Here is a 15903-nt window from a genome sequence, read left to right as displayed (position 1 = left end):
AGTTGATGCACATGTATCGAAGATATCGTTGAAAATTTGAATTTTCCAACGGTCATCGAACACGAAACAAGAGCTCGATAGAAAATGCGCGGGAAAAATGAGACAATGCCGTTGCAGTTAATCGGCTCGCGGCTGCAGCAGCGAGCTTTGACGCTTCGAGTCGCTGAACGAGGACGGGGGGAGTAGAGGGGAGAGGAGGGGAGCTGCCGGCCAATGTGCCCAATCAAGCTCGAGCTCGCCGCTCGGATGTCCGAGGAGCTTCGTTACTCAGAAACGATCTCTTGCATAGGGGTTGATGAATTCTTGGAGACGCATCAGTTGCATGCGCAGTACGTCTAGTCGCTCATCCCTTTTGATAGAGTGAAAAATTCAAGTAACTGAGATAGTGTTGTGAAACAGTTTTTTGCGTTGATTGAATAAATCCAATTTCAAATTGAATACATTTCTTTTACGTAAGCGGTCCATATTTAATTTAATAATTCGATCGCGTAGTGTTTCAAAACATGTTCTACCCAACCACTCTACTGAGAAGAAGTAAGAGGGGCTGCTTGCAAAAATGCCGTATAGCTGCGCTTTCCAAAACTTTCATGGGACAAGGAGCTTTCAAACTGAAGAAAGTTGACATTTTTAAAGCGGAGATTGAAGATTGTTGGTAAGTTTAGATAGAACTTTCAATTTCAAATTAACCGAAAAACTGAAAATTACATCTACGTTGTTTCAATCATAGCGATGAAATAATTGTTGGTGTTAGTGAGCTAGTCGGTGAAAATAGTCTTTGGGAAGCATCTTTGAGTATGTTCGGACTTACAAGAATTTTTGACAAAAAAATGGACTTCATCTTAGGTAAAATCTTAATAATTTTTTCCACACACTTTAAGCTTTGAATACACTAATATGATACCCTTGTAGCCGACGTAAAAACTTTGTACGGGGAATTAACGACACTAGCAAAGCCATCGAAATCCAAGAAAAAGTAAGAGTCTTTTTTTTATATATGTTTTATTTTAATTTTAAAACATATATTTTCAGTAACATGATTTTTTAGGGAAAAATCACAGAAACCCACTCATTTAGACGTTTTAACTGGGGTTCCAGAAAAATCTATTGACATTGATCAACCTGAAATAAATAACGATGATATGTGCATTGACTTTTATCAACATTTCGCAAATGATATCCCAGACACACACCAGATTCGAGACGATGAATATTTGGTTAGTTTGCATAAAAATTATTACCCTGGAACCTTGATTTTTAGACATGAAATGTTTTATTCAGGATCCGATACGTCCCGGTATAATGGATCTCGATTTTTCTAATCCATTTGAGGATTTTTCACCAAGAAGACGGTCGTATTCATCAAATTTTGAGGGTGAGTAGTTTCATTTTCATAATTTCTCAAATTCAACTCAGGAAAAATTCTAATTCATAATTAATATATTTTTTTTATTTTAAGATGCGCCGATACCTAATCAGGCGAATGAAAACAACCAATTCGAATTAGAAACAGAGCCTCCAGAAACTAACGTTTCGGTCAACTTACCACAAACTCCGAAGTATGTAATAATTTACTGAAATTACAACTATCCTCTCTTAAATTTCTGTTACGATGAATTAAAAATAAATTTTTATATTTTGACAGTCAATCAACCGAGCAATTGCGAGCCAATTCCAAACGAAAATCAGATAAAAAACACAATGAAACTCCTTCAAAAAAACAACGAGTAAATTGCATTTTAAATTTCTTAAACTAATATCTAATTTTTTTTAACTTTAATATCTCTTTATTCATTTCAAATAGACTGGTTCTTTTTCATCGCCTTCTCTTCAAGCTAGTAAAGAACATGTAAAAAATCTTTTTATATTTGTATACGTAAAACATCAAAAAAGTGAATTTAATTGTTAAATTATTTCATAGTTACGATTATCAAATTTAACGGAATCAGCAAGAAGTCCACTTCAACCGCCTCCTAAATTCCGAATTTCACTATTTCAAATGGCTACTGATGCACCGGCAATCGAACAAGCTCTACCAGAATCTTCAGCACGACTTTCAATTTCTTCACGTATAATTCTTTTTTAATAATGCAATCGATGGTTCATATCTGTTAAATGAATAAGTAAAAAAAATTTTAAATTAGGGTTAGATGAAGAACGTCCAATTGCCCATTCACCAAATCGCTTGGGCTTATCTGCATTTGAAAATGATATTAGAGAGCCACAATTTGATGCCGGCGTAGAACCCATGAATACAAATGGAGCAGATGCTGAATTTTTAAATTCTCAGGAATTTGTAAACCAAGCTCCTTTCAACGGTCAATCGCAATATTACATTCCGGAATCGTATGAGTATAATTACAATTTTGAAAAATTTTAAAAGTATTTATATGTGTGATGTACTTTAATCAAACAGAGGCGCCATGATGAATGCCCAAGAAATTTACGCTCCACCAAGTACATCAATGTTAGTCGAATCATCACAGCAAGCACCGGCTAGTTCTGAAAATGATAGTCAATCCTCGACTGATAATCGAAGAAAAAGATCTAAAAAAGGAGAAGAAGTTTGTGATAACGTAAAGCAAATTGTACTAAAAAATTTAGGAACCTCAGCATTTACACGGGTAAATTTAGAACTTTATTAAAATTAAAAAAAATGAAGTGCAGATAGTTAAAAAAAAATTTTTTTTATGTATAAGACAATCGGTCATATTGATGAACTAGCTAAAAAACTTCAAACGCTAGCTACTAATAATTTATCAAACGTACCATCGCATAAAAGAGGGGCGATGTTAAATGAAAATACATACTTTTCAAATAAAAAGTTGACAAACCTATTTTCAAAAATAGTTCAGGGACCCATTAAACGTCAGTCACATTCAAGTAAGTATAGTTTTTTATAAGTCAAAACTTAAAACAATCTTTAATCTATTCAAAACTTGAATTGATTAGGTGGAGAACCATCTATTCCGAGAGACAATGGTACAAAAAAAGATGAGCAACTTTCACGTTTAGCAGTAAACAATATAGAATCAAGATTTTCAAATGAAAATAACTTTAATGAACGAACAATTGGTGTTCAACAATCAAATACTTATGAACAAGGTTTCGATAATATAGAACAAGCTCCTCAAATAACAGAAGAAGCAAATGATAATATGGAATTACCACCTGTTCCTCAACTACTAGAAGAGTCAAATGATAATTTAAGGTACTTGAACATTTTACTCATGAAATTTGAAATCTAAAATCCACCAAGTATTAATAAGACGTAAATTTAAATTGCGCAGGAAATCAAATGAAAACGTAACATCACCGGAAAACCGTCAAGAAACTGACTTTAACATACATATTGATGACGTAAACTATGAATATCCGCAGACTGTACCTGTCGATGAAAATAGATCTATTCCAGATAGCTCATCAAAAACGCTCGAAAAATCAGTGAACTCTTGTCCTGATTATTTCATGAATTTTGGAGAATTCGAAAAATTATTAGGGATAATTTTTAGAGCAATGGGTCAAAAAATAGCATACCGACGGGAATTAGAATTGAATATTGACGATATTTTAATTCCAAATGAAACGTCAACCGAAGAATTAATTATTTATCTCAATTTTTTCATTAAATTTTGCGGTAACAAATATATTTTTTTATTGTCTTTAAATATTAATGAACTTTAAATTAAAAATATGTTCCCGTTTTTAGAAGAAAGAAGAAATTTCAACATAAAACAAGACAAACCATACGATCCAGTATTTTTAGTAGGACTATTAAAATATTAACCTTTTGAACACTAGTCACCATTATACAAGTTGAAATTCATTATACTGCATGAAAACATATTTAACATAAGTATTCAAAACTATAATCAAAAGAATTGTATATAAATGTTAATGTATTACAATATTTTTTAAGAATGAACTCGTATACAATAATTTTCAATATGATTTTAAATTTTAGGGGAAATGTAAAACAGTTTAGTATTTATTTTTTTAATAAAAGATTTAAGAAATAAACAACATTGACATAAGCTTTTTTCATCATTAAATGTATTTCGTTAATAATTATTTGGATACGATTATTTACTAACAGACTTCATTTAACTTTTCACGTTATATCAAAAAATAAACATCTTGAAAACAAGTAATCCTCATATGTTTATACGGTAATGTTATTAGCTTTCATTTAACATGAAAATTTGTACAAAACTTTTTCACCATACTTTCAAACACATTAGTTCATGAAATTTCAGTGATAAAACCATTGAATGTAGAAATATTGGATGCGATGCATAGAATTCATATACTCATTAGAAATAAGCTCATTAAGAGCAACCGAATTAACGTTAAAAAAGTTATAATATTCATTTTCAATTGAAAAATTCCCAAATTAACAAACAGATGCTGACTTAGCAGTTATTTAGGGGTTTTCCTGTGTCAATAAAACTTTCACGAGTGGCACGTCGATAAGAGCACAGTATACAATAGAAAAAATTAAATCACACAGATTCGATATTACATAGCTGCAATATTTCTGTATATTTTTTTTATTAATCATCATGTGTGAAATTTTCAGTCAATCAACGAGTAATAAATTTCAAACTCACATACCCACAGATGCATACAATCATCACAAATTCATGAACAACAATTTATAACAAGATGAAAATTTTTCTATACGAGTTGATGCTGGAGAAGAATTAATTTCTTAACTCACTACTTCACATCCACACTTATATAGCTTGTAAACTTTTGTAACTAAGTCCTAAACGGAGATGACATTTTTAAACTTAATGAAAAACATATGGTTGACTATTTCGTTAAAAAGATTTCTCGTGATGTAGTGACACAACATTCATTACAATTTTCTATAAATATTTGAAATATTGCAGAAAAAATCTGAGAAATCTTTCAATGACAATGTAATGGCAACTAAATAAAATTACACTTTGATGGTGAGAACATTAAATAAAAGACTTATGACGATAAATTATAATACATCGAGTGTTGTTTCAGCTTAAATAAAATTATAAAAAAACATAAGTTGTTTTACTTAACTACTAATAGAACCATAAGAATTGAATATACCCATCAATGTTGAACTTTTAAATCATGTGTAAATAAAATACATGGTTTGTTGTTGTACAACATCGTATTTTTGTTGTTTGTTTACATTACATAATTAAAAAATAACTTTACATATAATTTCATACACTCAAACAGAAATGGAGTTTTATGTACATTTTTTTAATCAACTACAAAATTTGAGAATCAACCGTTTTATGCATATTGAAAATACTTTATTTTGCACAATGAATTTATATTATTTCATAAGTCATTTAATCCTATAAAATTTTCTAATAGTTTTATTAAAAAATTGGAATAAATATTTTTGAACAAAAATTTAAGTTTAAAGTAAAAATGTAAAAAATGGTGATTTTCCACAAGGAATATGGGTTTGATCAATAATAACATAATTTAATCGCGTTATCTCACTAAAAATTGTAATTAAAATGTCTATATAATAAAAAATTTCTTTATTTTAATTTACTGGGACGCTAAAGTCAGAGTAGAAATGAAAAATTTCATACCTAATATAGAACCTTCATTTATAAACCGACTTTTTTATCCTCTTAAAATAGTCAAGTGAATAAATTATCATTGATATTATTTAAAAATCATGTTTAAAAATTGTGATAAAATCATATTAAGCAATGAAATAAATTATTCTGTACTTAAGGCACGAAGTATGTTCACGCTAGACGTTTTTACTTATGATTCGTTTAAGTGATTATGATGTTTTATGAAGAGATGTTAATTTTCAACTTTTGGTTTTTACAAAAATTCTATCAAAAGTAAACCATTATTTATTTGCCTATAAACAAAAAAATGCACTAGGAACTCCTGGTTCAATTCATATTCAAGAATAAATCGTGAATCTAAAGTTTCAAATTGCGTTGAACATAGAGTAAAGCAATACAAATATGACTGGAAAACAATTATTAAAAAGCTTACCGATAGTATCTGATATCTTATTTACATTATTGCGTAGTTCGCAAGTACCATTTAAATTTAAATGGTTACACGCACTGGTATAAAAATATGCAGGTTTCAAAGTGATATGTGAATCTATCATTACTTTTACTTTACACATTAAAGCTAATTATAATTTTAACTTTTGTATAATTTGAAATTTTTCAATTTATGAGCTTTTGGATAAAATTTAGAAGTAATCTTTGAAAATGAATCTTTTTTTAAAGCGCTTGAATATTTGATAATCGATTCCAAGAAGCTCGCAAAGTAATGAAATAATATTAAAAACAATAATTCATAAACAAATACCGGTTGGAAAAAGATGATAAAAAGAGCCTTCTCTCGTTATAGGCTTTCTTCAGCATCAGGAATATGTACATTGGTCGTGAAAAATGAGCACATGTTATAGTTTTGAGTGATAATCAACTAAATAGTTTAAATTCGAATATTAAAAGATCAACAGCTCAACTTTCGCCTTTTGGCATTATTTGTATAGGTCCGTTCAACACCTTATCAATAAATCCAATGGATTTCATAGAAAAATATTAATCGTTTCTCCATCTCCATGGATCATTGAATTTTATCACGTAGCATTTTTAGTAATATCTATCATAATATCTAGTTTTACCATTATTTTTTTCTAAGCCTAAATTAAGTGATTGAAGTTACCACAAATCATCGAAAATACAATTTTCTACACTTAAACTATTTACAATAAAATAAAAGAAAAACTTGAAAGTCGATTCAGTCATTATAATATGTATACTGATACTTTGTATAGTCAAAACTTAACAATGTCGTAGTATTTAGTAGTATGGTTCGAACGAAATGCAAATGATCATCACTTGCTAATCTCGCAAAAACCGTATTATGCTCGAAAGCGCATTTGTGTGGCACAAAGGGGGGGGGGAGACGAATTGCGCAGGGTGGCTCCGAAATCGTTTGAAACGACATTCTTCGGGCTCTGGAGCTGCACAATCGAGGGATAATATAATCAAGAACTAACGAACAAGATTCTCAGAATCAGTATAATATAATCGGCTAGGTATGTAAGCGTAGGGCTCACTGCTATAACGCAGTCGAACCGGCGACAAGGAAGAGCAATCATCGTCGTCGTCGTCAGCTCGGATTGTTCTTCGCGACGAGATTGAGCGCTCGGGCATAGACGAGTCGCTCGATGCGTCTCTGCTGCTGCTGATTGTTGCTGTTGCTCGGCACTCGGAGCTGCATCATCGGGCTGCCTCGAGCGCCGGAGTACATGCGCTAGACGGCGCATCCCTTGCGCGTACCGTAGAGAACTTTGAGCTCCGGCACGATGATCTTCTTGATGAGGATGTTGGTCTTGGCTGTGAGCGTGTCACGATAGTTGTCCTTCTTGAAGACTTTGATGCCGGGCCGGTGCACGAGGAAGCCGTTGTCGACGATCATGAAGTCGTAATCCAGCACGCACAGCGCGTAACCCTGCACGAGACGCACACAAGAGGCACAGTTAGGAATGTTACACGCTCGACAGTTTACTCGAAGCAAACGTTTGATTGGCCACGACGTTGATCCCATTACTGGGATTTATAAACGTCAAGGCCAGGATTACGTCGCTCGTCGTCGTTCGGTATAGCGTACAGTCAAAGTGGATGCTGCAAACGTACCTGGGTCATTTTGTCGCTCTTGCCCTCCCAGCTGAGCCGCTCGTCGTAGAAGGGGTCGTCGTTGGTGCCGATGTAGATCGGCTCCCAATGCACGAAGCTGCCGGTGCGCTTGCCAATGTGAAACACGTGCAGTCCCTTGGTCTCGGGCGCCTCCTGCCACTCCTTGCTGCGCGGCACGTTGTGGCAGCCCGAGCAGAGCTTCTTGTGGAACGGAATGGCCGAGCCGGCTTTCAGCATTTGGATCTGCAATCGTAAGACCGTGTTTTAGCCCCGTATAATTATACAATTTTCAAGGCCTATTTTTATACTCGTGTTATAACACGGACGATAGCGCAATAAACATAAATGCTTCCAAGTCATGCGGATATTTCATGCATGTACGCATTCTTTTTTAATTACTCCTTTTATTATTATTTTATACGAACGAACGTCATATTTATATTTACTCGGAAAAGATTATTCGGAAAAAATCTAGCTTTGTTTGAATTGACAAGTTACACGCTCCGGTATAATTATTACACGTTCAAAGAGTTATATCAAGTTATGTTGACCGTATTTGAACCGAAATTTAGTAAAAATTTTCAGTTCGCATTTATACTTTTTTATTCGTTATAAAATCAGCAATCAAATAAACGGGAAAAGCACCAGATATTGCATTACTTTGAATTGAAAAACAGCGGCGAAGCGTGTGGGGAGAAAAAAGTCGAGCTTTTTTTTTTACCGAAGACGAGTTGAGTGCGTATGGCTCGGACGTTTCGATTAAAATCTGAACTATATTTTTTGCCCCGCTGAGCCTTGGTCCATTAACCAAACAAACTATTATGAATACTGCGATCGCTGCGCCGCGACGACGGCTTTTGCGGTTGTATTGCCCGTAGACGACGACGACGACTTTGTTCTATAATGGCCACGAGCCAAGCACTGGAGAGAGAGAGCTATTCTGCATGTGTGCATTATGCACAGCGCGCGGTTGGCCATGAAGTTTATATAGCTCCCGAGCTTTTATAGGAAAAAATGGCTTTTTGTAATATGTACCGCGAAGGAATCGATCGATGCATACTTTTCCCGTCAATAAATTACCGAGCACGCGCGCGCGCGCGCAATGATTTTTAGCACTTGGATTTGCTTTTAAACTAAAATGGTGATGGGCGCGCGATGGAATATCTGAAAATACTCGCAACTGGAACGGTGTTATATTTACAAGTGCGCCTGGGCTCTTCGTGCAGTAAATCAAGAGAGATACGAAATTGACGAACTTCCAGGGGCAATGTGATGCAATACTATAATATGCCGTTGAACGATACGCGATTTAACGGTATTCATTATTAATGATTATTAAATACTGATAATGTTCATTATGCAGCAGTATATAGTTAAATTAGCCGAGAGAAAGTTCAGTTGCAACATATATTTTATGGATTCCATTCGATTAATTACGTACCGTAATTACTTAATTTTTCATTGCGGACGTTTTTGTGAAAGACATCGATGGAAATTACACGAAGCGGGTATAAATATAGACTGACAACGAGCGGTAATGTAAGGTAACTTTAGAGAATATTCTAGTCATCAATTAAAAAAAACCCCGAACGTTCAGTGGCAAGCTCAGAAAAGCTGTTTAAAAATTCTCATTTCCAGCCTTAATGTTGCGACGTCAGCCCTTTAATAAAGAGCACGAGACGGTGTGCTTTTTGAATTCAAAGTGTCCACATTAATGTAATTGTCGAAGGAGCTGCTGCTATCTCAAGTACTTCCGAAACGGTAAAAGTCGGATCTCTCGCTCGGAGGTGGAAGAGAATTTCAGACTCGTTGCGGGCGTAGTAATCGTAAAAAAAGCTCTCTAGCGATCCCCTTACCAGTGCAGTTTTATTCTCCGGCGGCAGGCTCTTCTCGTCGACCTCGAATATCGAGAGCACAAAGACCTTGGGATTGGGCCGGTTGAGCGCCGGCTGGTCGTTTCTGCGCAGCATCTCGAGGAAGGCCTCGGGCAGGCCGGGACTCGGATAGAGCTCGATGTCGCTGGCCAGGATGTAGCGGGTGAGGGCCGCGTCGCGCGCCACGTTCCTGCCGACGTTCACCGGGTAGAGCAGTTTGCGCTCGGACTTGTACATGCGCGCCGGATTGACGTTGAGCCAGGGCGCCGGCTTGCTGCAATTGGCTTTGTCCGCGGCCACCTTTTCGCCCGATGGAATCTGCAATAACAAGAGAAGAAAAAGTTATATTATTGCGAGCTAGGTTTTATACCGGAGCTCGCCTTCTAATAGCCTCGCGCGCACCGATAAATGCGCGGCTATTATTCTCGGAAGTCGCTGCGCTGCGCTATATGCCTTCGATTACACAATCGTTTTGTGTTTATGGATGCGAAAGCTGCGACTCGACTCTCGATATACTTTGCTCGATCTATAAAGCGTTTTCAACGCCTCTCGAGTGTAGCGCATTAGTATAATACATGCATTAGCTTCAGATCCGAGAGTTTATACCCTCTGCGTGCTAAGATCCAACTCCAGTTAGCTATGGCTTAAAAACAATTATTCCTATGTACGGTGCATGACTCAGTAGCAGCAGCCGATAAAACAACAAAAAGGCAATAATAATCCATCACGGTAATTCATAGTGATCGCGAGCAAGTAAAGAAAAAAATTGAAGCTAATGTCACGAGCTGTTCGGTTTGATCCTCGATGATGCGAGCCGACACGATCGCTACTTATACTTTTATTTCTGTAGCGTGTAACGAGCAAAAGAAGCGCACGCCTGCGTGTGTACCTCGACTCTTCCTGTGCGCGATGCAATGCAAAAAAAAAATTGGCCAACTCTCGTAATTTCTTGTGTTGTGCGCGTGCAGCGTGTTCTATTGCGCTTCTCCGGCGCATTATTGTTACAAATATATATGTTTTTTTTTTCGACATCGATAAGCTGGCAATTCTCGTTGGATTGCGCAAAAGCCAGATGAGCGCGATACGCCTCTTATATTGCATGACTACCTGCACACGACTATTTTTATACTTTTTTAACGATGCTCATCGATGCGGGAGTGTGCGTTTCGCGTTTTTGTTACGATCGCGCGGCTCGCGTGGACTCGAGCGCGCAGCAATTTCTTAGAATTTGCCGCGATATGGCTGGTTTTCTCTTGCCGTCCAGCCATTGCAGGCACTGGTATTACGACGTTTGTTTATCGCACTTGAAAATTTATAGATTAAAATACGATCGATAAATTACATTGTCATAAAAACGGCGTTCGATTGAAAACGCGGCTGCCGCGCGCTCGAGTTCGGCCAAGACTATACGGCCGGTTATAGCGTAAACGAGTGCGAGGCCTTACTGAGGCCTCTCGGTGTGCACGCAGTGTGTACATGCATTGCGACACGCGGACTGCCTAATGCCACCGTACTTGCTCTAGATCGTCTTTCCGAAAGGAAAGTCTCAAAGGCACAACTAGCAGTAGCAATGACAAAAAAAAACGAAGAGGGAAAAAAACGGAACGAGTCTCGGCGCGCAAGGATGAGCAGCAGTAGCAGCAGCGCCCGATGTTATAGTTGGCGAATCTATCGAGGCCACGGAAATCGAGCGCGTCTCTGACACGAATTTTTTTTCCTCTCCGCTGATGCTCGATCGCTCGCTCGCTCGCTCGCTGCATCGCTCCGTAGAAATTCTTTCATGCGCCCTTCTACGTGAGAGCGGCACGATTCCGAGAGAGCAAATCCATATAGGAGGAGAGCCGGCCGATAGTGCTTCGTGTAAATACGTCCGAAACGACGACGCCTTTTTTCAAGCTTATGTATTCGCGCGTGTTCATTCGCTCTCTCGATTCAATGCGCACCCACATACACGTACGTACCTATAAGCGAGAGAGAGAGAAAAGCCGAGGTAAGGGTCGAAGCTCGAAATGGTGAAATATTATCATCATCGAACGTACGTGTATAAGCTGGCTGCATCGGAGCGAGATTCTATTTTTAGAAGCGAATCGCGGTATTTTACGTAATGTTCGTGTCAAGTACAGGATCGCGATCTCGCCGAGTACTTATAAATAGACTCGTCGACAGGTATTTGCACGGCGACGAGAGAGCGAGAGATACGGAGGAAGAGAAAGAGAGAGATAGAGAGAAAACGAGCCGGAGCCTGCGGACGATCAGCGCGACGCGCAGCAGCAGCAGCAGCAGCACAAGGGAGAAGAGACGAATAATCCTGCAAGAATATAATTGATGAAAGCCGGAGCGAGTGTATCGACCTTGAGCGATCGAGCATCGGCGCTTGCTGCTGCTCCTGCTGCCTCTTCTCTTGCGGTATATAGTCTTACATGCAACATCATCCGCGACCACAGATGCGATAAACGCACCTTGCTCCGTGCTATATGGCTTTTTCAGCTCAATCAAACCAACGCACGAGTCGACTATTCGAAGCCATAGCCTACAGGAGCCGAGCGACTATAAACCTCTCCGTGTACAATTGAACGATAGGATCCTGCATCGGAGAGGCTGCGCTATGGATTTCTCTGAATTGCACCTGCTGCGCTTACTTATAGCGCGAATCGAACTCGCAGATTTTGCGCGAAAGATAGGCGCGAGACAGTGACACATACCGATGTGTATTTTCTCATTTTATGCTGGCGCGTCTTGCACACTCGACTCGCGAGCGCAACTTTTTTTTCTTCGCGCGACTCGATGTGGGTAATTACGCGGATCTTCCAACAGGAAGATTCTCTTTTGTATCGCGAGTACATAGTTTTATTTCGATGCACTTCTCCGCTCGTGCCGAGTGCGCTGGACAGCTACTCAAGACAAGCTGTGCCTTTTCAGCTCTCTCTCTCTCTCTTTCTCTCTCTTATACCCTTTGCACCGAGAGCGAAATTTCATCCTCGAGTACTGTTCCTAAAAGATAACGAGTCGAGCACGCTTTATTGCCGTCGATGGCGAGGTTTTACCGTTTATTTGGATCATCGAGTAGCTTATTTTTATCCTTCGTTAAGTTTCCCAGCGAGCAACACTACTCCATCTCTCCAATCATTTGCATCCTTTACCAATTTATTCCGAAGCTTCGGTGTTAATAAAATCGAAAATTTCTCCTATTTCTGCTGTCACTTACACTAATCACGAGCTCATTCGATGCGACTAAATACCTCTACCGTTCCGACCGGGGACAGGCATAGGAATTTTTTTCATCTTCCGCATCTATCATTTTTCCCGATGCTGTTGAGATACACCAATATCGCAACGACTACGCACTAACTCGGTAACGAGTTTACTCACCAACTTGGGGACGTGTTTGCTGCTGAAGTAGATGTGGAAGGTGACGAACTGCTTGACCAGCGGACTGCCGCAGGTGCGCGCGTACTTGATGGACTCGATCGTGGGCGCGAGATCCGCGCCAGGAGCGTGTAGCGCTATGGAGACGGGCGCCCGCCAGCGCTCCAGCAGCGGGTCCAGATTGTCCAGGAAAGTGAAGTCCGCGTGGGTGGTGTACGTCACGCTTTCCCAGCAGTGCAGCTGTACGAGGTAAATGAAAAAAAATTACATCTTTTGACTTTGAGACTAATTAATTTAGATTCGTTCAACATAGTCAACTTTTAAACTTTTTTAAACTATTTATTTTCCATTTTTAATTTTTGCTTCTAACAAACTTCATTAAATTATATTTAATTTTGACGTAACAACATTTCTCAAAGCCGAGATTATAATTACTCTTAATTGATGAATCGTTCAAAAAAAGTATAAATTACGAGATTCACGCGTTAACGCTTGATCAATAGAGTGTCATTTAATTTTTTTCCCATTACTACAGGCGCTAAATTGATCGATGACTCTTTATTGATGTTCCACCAATTGGTTAGACATTTATATAAATATTTCGTCAGACCAAATGAATTAGACTTACCTTCGCACTCATAGGCACATAATTATAAAGCACCCAGTAATCGCCTCTCTGAGCTGTTTTTGGTTCCGCGGATTTGTCGTTGCATCCTATGGCTTCTTCCAGCGTCAATTCTTTTTTTAGCGTTTGGTTGCTGGTCTGCAAAAGAAGAGAAAAAAATAATTGCGATAAGCTCGAGCCATAAATATAAATGATGTTTTTACATTCATGCAGAAAAATGCACGGCGCGGAATATAGTAAATAAAGAAGATCAGGCAGGAAAAAAGAAAAATGGAACGAGAGGCGGGGGATTACGAGGAATCCAATTTCCTCAAATAAATTAGCTCTAATTTATTTGTGATTACAGCGAAAAAAACACGCGAATCATAAATTTCCTTCGAGTTCGAAGCACAGATAATGCTGTGTAGGTAGACAAGGATAAAACAATCAACGAGGATCTTCTATTGTTCCCGCATTTCTTTAAGATCGAACAAACACGTAACGGAGATTGGCGAGTTGGCGATCGAATTGATATCGAATTACTCGTCGAAGCTACTTTGAGACGGTATACTCGTGGATACAGCCGCGGCGCAGAAAAATTGTTACGAACGTTCGAGCTCGAGCTCTCGAAAAGCGATTGCTGCGGAGGGAAAAAACTGACCGTAATATTGTTTGGCTTGCTCTCGAGCAGGATCGAATTGCCGAGCGACGAGGACTGCTTGTCCTCCTGCGAGGACGTCTTGGACTCGTTGGCCTTGAACTCGACGGCACCGCTGGCGCTGGCCACGGCGGCGCTCTCGGTCTTCTTGTCCTGCTGCAGGTCGAGCCTCTTGAGGGCGGCGGCGGCGGCCGAGGAGGAGGAGGAAGCCGGTGCCGCGACGGTCGAGTTGGGCTTGGGCGCCGTGCCGTAGAGCATCTCGGCCTGGCCGGCGACGGCCGCGGGACTGGCCCACGAGCCGGAGTTCTCCTCGATCCAGGAGGCGGGCACCGCGCCGAAGTGCAGACACACGTACAGCAGCACGCAGACGTTGATGATGATGGACACGCGGAGGACCCAGTTGCGACGCATTATCAGGGCAAACATCTTGCGGCCGGTTTATAGGCTCGTCCAATTGCTGCAAAGACACACCTATAGTAGAAGTTTTATTCAGTCCAGCTGTGTAGGCAATAAAATGATATTGGCCTGGCTGGATCGTGGCTGGGAATCACTTACCTCTGGAATGTAGCTTTGCGTCGCTTCTTTCGCCACGGGCGCGCTGTTGTTGTAGCCTCGAGGCCCTCGATACCGCAGCTGAACCTCCTCGGGCCTTCCACGGCTTCTTTGTGCGGGTAGCTTTTTGCTTGCACAAAAGCACTGGGGCTGCCTCTCGTCGATTGGCTGCTTTACATCGGTACTCTGCGCGCAAACAGATCAAACGAATTCATTACCACTCACTGACAATTGAATTACCAAATTGTTTTTACTTTTAAATCTATTCTAGCTCGCTGGTATATAATGAACAAATTGACTGGGATACGTATACGAGCTATATCGTGTACGCACTCGTATACACGAATCCAATTAGATGTATCAATGTGAATCGGTCACGAACACGTATTCGTGTATCGCTACTACCGCAGCCACGTATATAAAGATAAACCGTGTCATAAGTTTAGTGCATGTAGGTCAGTCAGAGGCGTTGACTTTAGAAAACACATCGAACGCGCGTTGATGTGCGCGGAAAGCGGAAAGTTTACAAGGATCTCTGACATATGTAAAGCTTCGCCTCGTGTATACATACATATTCTGTGCTGTACAGCGTGCAACTGTACCGATCTCCATACCAATCTGATATTAATCTGAATTATGAATTTCTTTGTCCGGACAATTAAGATGAAAAAGGTATTATCGGAGCTGCTTTCCAATCGCTACGGGAGCTCGAGTACGCACTCGAAATATCTCTGTCGATGAAGTAAGGATTCGATATTGTGTCGCGCACGAATCGTATAATTCACATCGTTATTACTATGTATCGCGGCGCCTTTTGCGCACGAAGCTCGTGCGTCCAATTAAACGCTGGAAGTGAAATATCGATGGACTATTTGTATTTGCATCCCAATCGCGTGCTCTAACGTACCTGACCACCGTTTGACTATTAACGCGCTTTGAAACCTTTCAAGTACACAAATTCCCTCTTTGAACTTTTGATGTAGGCTAAAAGCTCGTTAAAAAGTTGTCGCAACTCGAGAGAGAGAGAGAGATAGAACTAACAGTTGCCTGTAGGCTATATACCGCACACTATCGCCGTTAAAATTCTAATTCGATGTTTTTGATTGTTTTATACTTGCAATGTTAGTACGAGAGAATCAATGAGTCCTAATATAGCGCGTATTTATACGA

The 15903-nt window shown here is 39.2% G+C and overlaps 2 protein-coding genes across 4 annotated transcripts in view; one reads left to right on the top strand and one right to left on the bottom strand.

Moving 5' to 3' along the window:
• The first annotated feature begins 222 nt into the window (after window positions 1-222).
• LOC111693843 lies at window positions 223-3795 on the top strand. Its single transcript, XM_023459704.1, has 15 exons — window positions 223-652; window positions 728-843; window positions 910-973; window positions 1046-1214; window positions 1279-1372; window positions 1457-1556; window positions 1643-1724; window positions 1802-1846; window positions 1919-2066; window positions 2142-2343; window positions 2414-2621; window positions 2697-2880; window positions 2950-3208; window positions 3288-3634; window positions 3707-3795. Exons 1-15 carry the CDS (start codon window positions 504-506, stop codon window positions 3781-3783), a joined length of 2244 nt encoding a protein of 747 aa, XP_023315472.1. The 5' UTR covers window positions 223-503; the 3' UTR covers window positions 3784-3795.
• A 1578-nt stretch (window positions 3796-5373) lies between these two features.
• The window catches only part of LOC106652445 (beta-1,4-glucuronyltransferase 1), a 32907-nt gene continuing 22377 nt past the window's right edge, over window positions 5374-15903 (bottom strand). For 2 of the 3 annotated variants that reach the window (XM_014371398.2, XM_014371400.2), the window contains exons 2-8: window positions 14737-14919; window positions 14185-14638; window positions 13548-13682; window positions 12923-13159; window positions 9536-9871; window positions 7680-7922; window positions 5374-7494 (exon numbers count right to left, since the gene is read on the bottom strand). In XM_014371398.2, coding sequence (XP_014226884.1) covers window positions 7297-7494; window positions 7680-7922; window positions 9536-9871; window positions 12923-13159; window positions 13548-13682; window positions 14185-14607 — 1572 coding nt within the window. In that variant the 5' untranslated portion in view covers window positions 14608-14638; window positions 14737-14919 and the 3' untranslated portion in view covers window positions 5374-7296. Of the gene's footprint in view, window positions 7495-7679; window positions 7923-9535; window positions 9872-12922; window positions 13160-13547; window positions 13683-14184; window positions 14653-14736; window positions 14920-15903 lie in introns of all 3 variants that reach the window. The other variant, XM_014371399.2, reaches the window with a different exon arrangement.

Source organism: Trichogramma pretiosum, unplaced genomic scaffold, assembly GCF_000599845.2.
Source record: "Trichogramma pretiosum strain Unisexual culture from Peru unplaced genomic scaffold, Tpre_2.0 scaffold32, whole genome shotgun sequence".
In the NCBI taxonomy this organism is placed as follows: domain Eukaryota; kingdom Metazoa; phylum Arthropoda; class Insecta; order Hymenoptera; family Trichogrammatidae; genus Trichogramma; species Trichogramma pretiosum.
The sequence above is the reverse complement of the archived record's forward strand: the minus strand, read 5'-3'. Positions and strand labels throughout refer to the sequence as shown.

Bases quoted from the DNA above. Each gene is read 5' to 3' on its own strand.
- LOC111693843 (XM_023459704.1), top strand. From the start codon at position 504: ATGTTCTACCCAACCACTCTACTGAGAAGAAGTAAGAGGGGCTGCTTG. The intron at 974-1,045 runs GTAAGAGTCTTT...ATGATTTTTTAG, and splicing joins CCATCGAAATCCAAGAAAAA to GGAAAAATCACAGAAACCCA. The intron at 1,373-1,456 runs GTGAGTAGTTTC...TTTTATTTTAAG, and splicing joins GTATTCATCAAATTTTGAGG to ATGCGCCGATACCTAATCAG.